General features: G+C 36.7%; 1 protein-coding gene across 2 annotated transcripts; it reads left to right on the plus strand.

Annotated features, from left to right (window-relative positions):
- LOC135104143 (sulfotransferase 1 family member D1-like) lies at window positions 1-10,022 on the plus strand. 2 transcript variants are annotated; one of them, XM_064011187.1, is made up of 9 exons: window positions 1-142; window positions 481-559; window positions 1,327-1,505; window positions 3,093-3,189; window positions 3,487-3,661; window positions 3,753-3,873; window positions 5,405-5,499; window positions 6,364-6,552; window positions 9,030-10,022. In XM_064011187.1, the coding sequence occupies exons 1-9, from the start codon at window positions 121-123 to the stop codon at window positions 9,138-9,140; spliced, it is 1,068 nt and encodes a 355-aa protein (XP_063867257.1). In that variant the 5' UTR covers window positions 1-120; the 3' UTR covers window positions 9,141-10,022. The 2 variants fall into 2 exon arrangements, with proteins under 2 accessions (XP_063867257.1, XP_063867266.1); XM_064011196.1 differs by lacking the exon at window positions 1,327-1,505 and having other exon boundaries at window positions 106-142; window positions 398-559.
- Window positions 10,023-11,827: the final 1,805 nt, after the last annotated feature.

Below are 11,827 nucleotides of genomic sequence, written 5' to 3' on the forward strand. Positions count from 1 at the left end.
AGCGAGGTTACAACCCCTCGGGTTACATCCCGAGGGTGAACAGGGGCTGCACATCAAGAAGCTTGCCCATTTGCCTCGACGCTCCCGGGATTCCAACCCAGTCCTTGGTTGTGCGCGAGCATGCCAAGTACAACATTACGTGGTGTGTGTGTGTGTGTGTGTGTGTGTGTTAAATTTTACATGGACTCTCTCTCTCTCTCTCTCTCTCTCTCTCTCTCTCTCTCTCTCTCTCTCTCTCTCTCTCATGGTAGTTTGCATCTTACCATCATATGATCTGTGAACTTCAGTTAAGTCAAGTTGTTAAATTCTTCATTGTGTTCAACTTGTCATGAAAAATTATGAGATTTTATCATTCGGTTCCCAATGTGATAAGATAAATGTGTCATATGTCTGGCAGCTGCGTTCCTAGGATGCCATGAAAACGGGCTCTTCCTGAATCGAAATGAAGTGCAATTACTCAACAATGAAATCTTACAACAGACCCCGATACACCACGGCAGAGAGAGGACGATCCGTGCTGCTCTGTGTCAATGTCCGGCACCACTAAAACAGTCAAGGGGTGAGTTTAAACTTTGCAAGGCATGGATGGCAGTGGTGTAGAGGCCGTAATAATGATTAGGTACCTGTGTTCTGCTAAAATGAATGGGGCTGATATTCTAAAGATAATGTGGTGGCTCCTTTGATGCTATCCATCCCCCCCCCTCTCTCTCTCTCTCTCATTATAACATAATTTCATGATGATCATGCTTTACTAAAAAGAAAAAGTCCGCCTGCACTCTCCCGACTTCCGTGTGTCCTTGATGCCCTCACCCCTCTCACCCGCGATTCACACATTTTATGAGAGGACGGTGAATACGCGGGACTGCGGGTTGGTGCAGCGAGGGACGACGGAGAACCGAGACCCTATGTACCAACTGCGATACAAGAGAGAGAGAGAGAGAGAGAGAGAGAATTTCTATGGCGTTCAGTCACTGTATTTCTCTTGTTTATCACTCCGATTTAATATCATTATACATTTTTGCAGTTTTTTTTTCTCTTAGATAAGCCTCTAGAACGCGTCCATAGGGTACCATGTACAGTACATTTCACAATATCCATGGCGTTTTGCCAGACGCTTTTAAAAGGACGCTATGGTGACCATGGCGGTCGTGAATGGCATTCTGCCATCCACAACTGTAGTCATGGTGTGTGAAAACGTTCATAGACACCCAGCTTATTCCTTTTGCGAGCGCAACGTCATGCCGTAGACAGCAGCGAAAAGTCGATAGGTGTGAACGCTGCCGCTTATGACTAAATATTCTGCACAAGTCCTGCTTTCCATTTCAGGATGGTGATGAGAAAAATGCCATCCCTGCAAGTTCCAGTGTCTACCTACACTCCAGATCAAGTTGGGGTGGGACCTGACTGCTTCATCATGCCCAAGGGCTTTGAGGACTGGTATCCTAAATATGCCTCATTCTCTGTCCAAAGTGATGATGTCTGGGTCATCACGTATCCTAAATCAGGTGAAGAGTGTTAGGCACTGTTAAGTTTCTATTCTATTTTATACTTGTCAATGTACGACGTACGTCAGAGGTTAAATGCATGATTGAATTTTGGCAGCCAAAACAAGTTGAGTCTGCATAGCTTGGTGTATCAGTTAAAACACAGGATATTTTTAAGTCTCTTCAAGGAGAAGACATAGGTAACATCAAGTGTCCAATGTGTTGGCCAAACATCCAGGTACACAGTTCACTATTAGTAGTACACAATAAGGTGGTGAGCTGAATCATGGGTGAAGAGATTCAGATTTGCCTCATAACCTGTGTTGCGAGCTTCTCCAGTTCTGTACATATCTCTGTACACCATGTACATACTGAATATAAAGAGGAAAGCTCTGAAGACTGTAACTCCCATTCATTTCTGCCCCAATCAGAAATTTTAGAGAGATCAGAAGTCGTATAAACTTCGCTTCACTCGTAATGAGGAGGAAGGATCACGGGAAGAACCAAAAGAGGATGCAAGAGATGATGGATAAAACTGTGTCCACACTATTGGGTAGTGCCTGACAGGCACTGATTGCTGAGAGGGTTTGTCTCGCTTCCAAAGCAGTGTTACCAGATGAGGTAAAAGTGCAAACCCTTCATGAGCAGCTGCTCATTCATGTTTTTATAGGAGTTTTAATAACAGGAGATGCCTTTCTGCGCTGTCCCCGTCCAGGCAAGTGAAACCAGTGGGTGGGGCTTATGATCACCAGATACACCCAAAACATTGCGATCTCCTATGTTGGGCTATGGGAATTTACCATTTGTTCTGGAGATATTAGTGTTTGAATAGCGTTACGGTCGGGCCAGGCCGGGATGGGATGGACCACTCAAAATGAAACTCCAACCTCCATAGTAAAAACTTCGCTTCGATCATAATAAACTTTATCCTTCTAGGTGCCACATCCTTTTCTGAATGCCACGGGATACTTTTTCATTCTAAAGGAGTTAAAAATATTATTTACTCATCCATTACACTTAATACAGTACACATACACTCGCACTACTCTGACCAAAAATTGGTGATTTTAGCACGTTAGCATTGTCTGCAGCACTGAAAGGAATAAAATCATACTTACATTAAAACATGTGTTTTAAATATAATGACATAGATTGGGTATCATAATATTCTGTAATAGAGTTTCTACTATAAAAACAATTATTTTTTCTATGGATCTAATCAGCTTAAAGTTAGTCTCAGATGCAAATTGTCAAATGAAATCAAAGCTTCTGCAGGTGCAGAAACTGCAGTTTGTAGAAGCAATTGCAGAGATAACCATTTCTGCACCTAAACACCATCATTATGGAATTTATAATTGATAAGTAAATTTTAAACATCTAGAAGGGCTTTCAGTGTAGGCCTTGCCAGCTATCATTTCTCTTATACTGACTGATTAATTTATTGGTCTCTGTGTTACAAATATGTACAAATATAAACATAATTTAAAGCCCTTGTAGCAGCTTTATGGACATTTTGTTGAATTATACACCATTACCGAGCAGATACAGTCTCTTTAAAGGCCTGACTTATGTCAATCATCGAGAACAATATCTATCTGTGACTTGCAGGAACAACATGGACTCAGGAAATTGTATGGTGTCTTCTTCATGGTCAGGACTCTCCAGATGCTAAGCTTGAACTTATGAAAAGATTCCCATTCTTTGAGTATGTATATATCATATCTTCCTAATTTGGTAAAGGTTCATGTATTTCCTACCATTTTCATTTTTTTTATGAAGTCAAATAAGCAGTTATGATGCTTTGTATCAAAATTTCAGTCTTCCAGAAACACTGTGGCTTTATTTTCAGCTGGTAACATTACTATCTCAGATCTTCTTTTCACTCCCATACATATGCATTTCACTTATTGAAAAATAAATAAATAAATAAAATACAAATACTCTGCATATTATACTTGAATGATACATCTATTAATTCATATTTTTAATCATAACCTTGAAGGTTTGATAGTCTTCTCATCCCTGAATGGAGCCCACCACCACCTTTGCCTGAAGATTCTCCCATCCGTTTGGGCAATTCTTGGAGAAGAGTACAAGAACAAACTTCACCTAGAACCATCAAGTCACATTTACCCAAGAAGCTACTACCTTCTAACTTCTGGGAAAAAAAACCAAAGGTAACTAAACTAGATTCAGTTATGTTGCAGGAGGAGCAAATATGTTCCAGAAAAATTTAAGCAAGATTTACAAAGTGACCATCTGTTTCAGGTGGTATATATCTGCAGGGATCCAAAGGATGTTTGTGTCTCCTATTTCTTTCACCAGTGCAAGCTTGAGGGCTACTGTGGAACCATGAAGGACTTTGTTGATACTTTCTTGGATGAAAGAGGTGAGATTTTCCACACCACTGTTGTGAACTTTCTCTCATAACTGTTTGACTTTTATAAGCACTAACATCACAGATGTTATTACCTTGTCATATGTAGCTATTTGCATTACATATACAAAATAAGACAATAACAATGCAAGCACACCCACTTTTGGACACTTTTCCAAGTGAAAACCTTGGATAAATATATTTTTTGGCTGTAGTGAATTTCAATCAGTTATATTACAACCAGGGTTGGGTCCAAATACATGTACTTATACTTGGACTTCAGTACAGATTTTCATGTACCTGTAACTGTACTTAGAGTTTAAAAATTCAATGTTACTTGTACCTTAACCCAAAGTGTTTGAAAAATACCATGTACATTCAAGTACATTGTATTTAACCTAAAGTTATATACTGTATATCAATTCTAGCAAACTTTTTTGATGATATTATTAAGTGTTACGGTACTGTAATGTAATAAAGGATGAAGGAGCATAATTATGTATTTTCAAAATTGGTAACGTGCTACAGTAGGCAGGGCCAGTACAGCACCGCAACTCTAATTCCGGGTCTCTAATTTAGAGACGTCGCAGTGAGCATTTTGATACCAGATAGCGCCAGAATTTTTAATTCTCGCCGGAAAATAAATACTTTTTGGGGCAAGGTTTCAGGCAATCTGTAATTTTCTACTGACCTCAATGGAAGTATACTAATATATACTTGCATTTTCATGTACTAAACAACAGGCAAATCCATTTAATGTAAAGAAAATATAATTTTGTATCAGACTTTATTTTTGCGGTACGATCACTATCCTCGGGTACTTGGGCAGCGAGCAAACCAAAACACAGGACCACGCTTACTCGACTACCCTGCACAATGGATATATCACCGCCACAATCATGGACTACAGCGGAATTAAGAAAATTCCTGAAAGAACGAGCTACACCCTATTCTGGATATAGTAAAGCAAAGTAAAGGCCTACTGAAGAATCATGATCAAGATAAGTACGTCGTACGTCCGCCAGCGGTGCTGTTTTTTTTTTTATTTCACTGATTACTTTCATATACAGATATATATATATATATATATATATATATATATATATATATATATATATATATATATATATATATATATATATATATATATATATATATATATATATATATATATATATATATATATATATATATATATATCCTATAACATTCCTCTACAGTATATGAATAATTGGGGTCTGGGACAATTTCATCATGACTGCCTGTGATAAAGTCATCCATGAGACAATTTTCTTGTCTGTGCCGAATTTTTCACAACAGCAGAGTATCTGAAGCTCACTCATATCTCATATTTTGGCTCGCAACTCAAAGCAAAAAACTGTCCAAGCAATAGCTCATACCTCAAAAAACTTAAGTTGGGGCACTTGTAAGTCAACGTACCACTGTACTTGAAAAATATCAAAGTACTTGAACTTGGTCATAAGTACAGTCACCTGTACTTGGACCTAACCCTGGTTACAACTACTTTTGTTTCTCTCCTCAGTGTCTTATTCACCATTCTGGCTGCATGTCCTTGGCTTCTGGGAGATGAGAAATGAAGAAAACATCCTCTTTTTACGATATGAAGACATGCAAGAGGTAATGAAGTGTTATTGGTGTGGTGCACTATATCATAGTCTTTTATCTCTTATCTGAAACACTCGGGACTGGAATCAATGATTTTTTTTCTGATTTGAAACAAATAAGCACATGCATCTCTACTTGTAATGGGATGATATTCCAGTAAATAAAATATGATAATGATAATTACAGACCATGCATATTATCAGGCAAAAATGCATGATTTAATACTTTGATATTATTCTAAATTTCATACAGTAGTACAGTAATTTGCATTATTGGGCAACTTTAGTGTTGAAATGGCATGGAAAAAACAATTGTGGATAATGCCAGAACCCAAGATTTCAGATTTTTTATATTTTAGAATTTCACATTAAGTATTCCCACCTGGACTGTACTCAGAATACCAACCTTCCCCAGCAAATTCCAAGCTTGTGAATATTATAGAATTTTGATATAGTATATACCTATATGTACAGCTGTTGAGTGCTTGTCCTCACAAAGTACAACTTATTGGTAAATAAAGAAGGAAAGAATAAGAGTCATCCAAAGACAAAGATGATAACTTGTTCCTCTATTTTTTTACATTTAGTAATTATATCAAAACTTTTCACACTTAACTGCACTAAGCAAAAATATTCAGTTAAAAGTTTGGGGTGTGTTTTGTAAGTTTCTAAACAATTATTCAAATTATGTTGGTTGATAACAGGAGAAACAAGTCAGCTCCTCACCACAGGATGAGTTACTAACCTGTAATAGGAAACAAGCAATTGGTACTTTCAAGCAGAGAGAGAGAGAGAGAGAGAGAGAGAGAGAGAGAGAGAGAGAGAGAGAGAGAGAGAGAGTGCAGATGATATCTCTAACTGTGCAACAATGTTTCAGAACCTTCAAGGAGCAATACAACAGGTGGCAGAATTTCTAGAGGTTAACGTGAATGACAAGGAAGTTGAAAGCCTGGCTCATCACTGCTCTTTTGACCAAATGAAAGACAATCCTGCCACCAACAATGAAACCTTTCTTGATGCTCCAAACACAACATCTCAAAAAATCAAATTTATGAGGAAGGGAAAGGTATGAGAGTAAATAAACAAGTACTAAAATATCATTAAATACATAAATGTTTAAGTAAAAACTTAATCTTCCCTCATATGCATACAAGATAAATACCAAGTCTAGCCACAATATGAAGGCTGCTTATTTTTTCAGTAAAGAACTGGAGCTAAGAGTGGCATTAGTGTAGCTATAGACTTTACTACACACACACGATTTCTGCAGACTCTGCATGAGTCAGATGCTGTCAGAAAGGAAGAATAGTTGTGTTACATAGGCTCACTGCATTTTCACTCAATGACAGCACCTGATAAATAATGTTACTACATCTTGTAATGTTCAAGCTGAAACCATTCACAAGATGTAGTAGGTTTTAGGTTAGGGATATATTTGCAGGTTTAAAACTTCTCTAACCAAAAGAAATCTTCTGACAAAAGAGCCAAAGCACTGGAAACAAATGGAATTTTAATGGATAGAATTTATGATCAGGGAATCCTCCTCCTATAACTAAATGGCAAGTTTATATATATATATATATATATATATATATATATATATATATATATATATATATATATATATATATATATATATATATATATATATATATATATATATACGAGTATATACATATATATAATACACACACACACACACACACACACACACACACAGTGGAACCTCGGTTACCGAACGTCTCCCTTTCCGAACAATTTGGTTTTCGAACAAAATTTCGGATTTGTCATTGCTTCGGTTGCCATACTATAATTCGGTTTTTGAACAAAGTTACTTGACTTCAAATACTACAAGACGTAGCAAAAGCTACCATTTATTACTAATTTATAATTTCTATAAATATTTCCTTCATTTCTTATATATTTGGAGGAGAGACACAGAGGGTAAGATAGTAATTCAATCTTTGAAATAAGCTAAATGTGATCTGTTGAAGAACCTTGATGTAAACAAACAAGGTTCACCACTCGGGTAATCCCAAGCCTCCTGTGGCTTTCTCTATGACCCACAATGCCATCACTATTGCACAACTGCATTTTACCAGTAGCTTTTCCCAGCAACAAGATGTCTAAGTATTACGATCACCTTCATTTTGGCAGTGAGCGGGTTGCTCCTCTCAGTGCCACTCTGTAAGGCTTCACTCACTTCATCGGTGACAAAGAGAATGCCTGCATTCTGTGTTCATTCAATACATCCTTTCTAGATAACAAAGATTCTAAGCTGGAGATATTGTGAAGCAGCCATCTTAGCAGTGAGAGTGTCGATCATTACTTGCTAAGACATGGTGGATGAGTGTCTGAGAACGGATTAATCTATTTTACATTGATTCCTATGGGGAAAATAGTTTCGGTTTTTTAACATTTCAGATTTCAAACGGCATTCAGGAACGAATTTTGAATGAGGTTGGAAAACAGGTTCCAATGTGTGTGTGTGTGTGTGTGTGTGTGTGTGTGTGTGTGTGTGTGTGTGTGTGTGTGTGTGTCTATATATATATATATATATATATATATATATATATATATATATATATATATATATATATATATATATATATATATATATATATATATATATATATATATATATATATATATATATTTAGACAGTATACTAGTGTTAAAAATAATTTCATGAAAGATTTTGACATCTCTTTTAAGGTCATGAGCTTTGAAAAATTATACATATAAAAAAGGTAAAACTGAACTTCTGTGATATCCCTCACCACATCCACCTCCTGTCCTCCCTTTAAGTCTCTTCAATATCATTTAACTCACTCAAAAAGCTTTCTTTCCCAAGTTATTGTTCCTTTCACACTTACAGGCACATCCGGCTGGGCAGGAATAATCTAAGTTGCCTGTTTCAACACTGTAGGTCACTCTCTCTGTGGTAAGGCAGATGAGCTTACTTTTGTTTCTTTCCAGGTGGTGATTGCCATAGGGCATTGCTCAACTGCGGAGGAGTTCCTTGGTTGGAACTTTTGGAGACTTGTATTCCCATAATGTGATGTTGACATAAATTCCTTGTTTTATATGGGCATCTATGAGGCCCGCTGTGTACAGTAAAGAAACCCACGACACTTACTTTCAGTGAGTCTGGGTGCGGGTAGCTGTGGTGTGAGATGGTGACTGGTGAGAACTGCCAGCTTTAGTTCTCAAACACTGAGAGCCACAGAGTACCACCTGTTGCTTATGCAATCATGGCATAAATCCTGGTTATCTGAGATAACTACAGTCATAACTTTCCCATTGTTTCCTGGCTGGTCTTTTGTGAGGCAGTCAGCTGTTGTCCTGTGGAACTCAATCATGGCCATCTCCTTGAATAGTGTTCTTAGGTTGATGATATAGTTAAATAGACAGGTAGTGCATCATTGGTTTCTTACAAAGATAACCTCAGTCAATGTCTATTCCCATCTGTTAGCAGAATTGTCCAGTTGGGCAATTAATGAATATCACTGTTCTTGTGAATGAAATCAATTTATATTACAGACAGGTGACTGGAAGAACCACCTGACAGAGGAACAGGTGAGGGCCTTCAAGGAGTGGACTGAGCGATACCTGGAGAGTTCGGACTTTCCATACTACCGTGATTATGAGTAATAAGTGAAGCATGAGTCATTCATCCTTTACTTTTTTGTTTGCTTACTTCTCATATAGAATAAGAACATTTCTAATACCATATGGGGGTGAAGAAACTTTAAATACTATGCAGATCATTATGCATTTATGGTAGATTAGGAATTTATCAATGTAACAGATGACTAGAAAAGTGTTGCTGTAATTAAGCAACTAGTACATAACCAGGGTCCCTAGACTAGAGTACTGTAGTATTAATTCATAAGTATCTTCTCTAAAACCTTTAAAGATATAAACATTACATATATTTTGTGGTTTAATGGGAAAGATAGGATAATTAGTATGCTACAAATCAATTAAGTCTGTTTTAGCATTTTTTTTTTCCTTTCTCTGGTTCACATCATTGCCATGTGCATCTCCCTTTGATTTTTTTTTTTTTGGGGGGGGCAATAAGGAATTCTTTCACAGCACTTTAAAACACATGGCTATTGATCTAGTAACTTCATCACTTTTATTAGTTAACATTTCACTAAAGAGAAGTTCCTCAAATAATGATTTTCCTGTTAAATCAACATCAAGAGAACACATGAAGTTAATGCATTTTGTGGGATTAAATTTTCTAATAGGTTTAAAGGTGGTTTACTTGTTAAATAAAGCCATACATACTTTTTGTTTCAGGACTACATTAATTTTCTATTGAATTTCAGTTAGCTATACCTTTTCATCTTTGGTATTGCTCACAAAAGCCTATTTTATTTGAGCCTAAGATGCAGTAACCTACTATTGTTACTTTTAAGCACACAAAAGAAGGATGTTGTAGTTAATATGAGTTAATCATTTATTTTACAATCCTTCCAACATAAACAAGTATGTAGAATATGATGAATAAAGTATGGTATTGTTACGTCCAAGTTGATTATTTTCAAATTCTTATTGGCTATTGCCAGTAACTTTATTCTCAAGTGCCAAGAGCTAATACATTGGTATTTACAGCCATCCCCCAGTGTAATGCTGGGATGTTTTAAATTTTACTCACTTGGTGTGGTAGTGTGGATAGCTGGGTAGTAATACAAGCATTGTGTCATTGTGAGTTAACACCTTTCTACATTACATCAGACAATGCATGACAGGCAAACATTATCATCAAATCCTGTTCCAATACACAGGTTTAGAGGAAGAGTGGCTGAAACAAATGAGAGGTGACATTATATGCTGGGAAACCAAGGACATCCCAATGAAACATTCTTGCTTGCTGGGTTAATGGTAGAATAAGATATCAATCCCATCCAGCTAGCAATAACAACAGTGCTTGGCAGAAGAAACCCTCCAGTTAATATTTTCAAACTGAAAAACAGACTTGTCCTCACTTATCATTGGAAACATTTTCAGAGCTGTGATAGGCAAACCAGCAGACAGGCTGTGCTCACACTTTGAAAGTGAATGACATTAAATGCCTAACCTAACCAACTACCCAACAATGTGGAGATCATGTCAAGCATGCCTGAAAGTTTCTTTCCAATAAGGGCACAGCCCCATAGTGTGGAATTTGCTGGGAACTGTTCTATCTAGCAATATATATTGCAAAATATGCAATAGAAGACAGACTCAACAGGTGATGTCTGACTTTTCTTTCTTTTTATGTACATACTATGGAGTCTAGACAAGCACACATAAATGAGATAAAGGTTTGTTTGATGTTGTTCCCAAAATGATAATCACAGGAGAATGGAGAAAAAAAGTCCAATCTAGTTTTTGAAGATGCTTTGATGCTCCTCTTTTGAAACAGTTCAAGAAGAAACAGAAACATCAAAGTTCCAGTTAACCATTTAAAGGAATGAAATGGTGAAGATACTAGTTGACTATTTCATTAGTGAAACTGAAAGAGTAAGGATGGGAGTAAGTAGAAAGTCTTATGCTGCAAGACTGAAGGAGCAGCTCCAGCTGTTGGCAATGTGTTTGCAAGCTTAATGAGGAACAGCTTGATAAGGCTTGGTCATTTGGAAAGTTCAATGAAGCTGAGATGGAAGGAAGTAGACTAGGATTCTGTGAATATATGAAGTGGAAAACAGAGTTACAACAGAATAATATCAACATGTCAATGGATGTTGAGGGAATGATAGTGACATTGTGGAATGGGAAAATTATGTTGGTGGCTATAGCCAGTAAACAAAACATTCAGACAAAGGAGATAATAAACGATAGATTTAGTAAGAAGCAGCCATTACCTAATTGCAAAACAGTTTAGGTTTGGTACTTAGGAAAATTGCAGCCTTTTTCATTTCAAAATAAAATTATTAAATTCTGATAAATTTCTTTGTGTTTTGAATTAGTGTGATGGCCAATTCTTGGCAACATCGCTTTTAATTTGGCGGTGTGTCACAGCTGGACCTGCTTCTCGTGGCGCTTTGCCTGAACTGTTGTGCAGTATTTAAGAACTCCCACGTTATGCCTCCTATCTGTTACCTGACAAACTCTTAGGAACCAGTTAAAGATCTTCAAAATTAAACAATACATAACATAAAGAGCAATAACTTGCCTCTAGAACCAGCTTAATAATTCAAAAGTAGATATGATACTCTTAAATTTGTTACCTTAGTTCAGTACTTAAAACATTTAATTTGATGAGATATACATAGCGAAATAGGTAGGGATTAAGTATTTGGCGAGTCCTGTTTTCTGAAATAATTTCAACATTTCACAATACACTTAAT

Source organism: Scylla paramamosain, chromosome 1 (assembly GCF_035594125.1).
Source record: "Scylla paramamosain isolate STU-SP2022 chromosome 1, ASM3559412v1, whole genome shotgun sequence".
Taxonomy (NCBI): domain Eukaryota; kingdom Metazoa; phylum Arthropoda; class Malacostraca; order Decapoda; family Portunidae; genus Scylla; species Scylla paramamosain.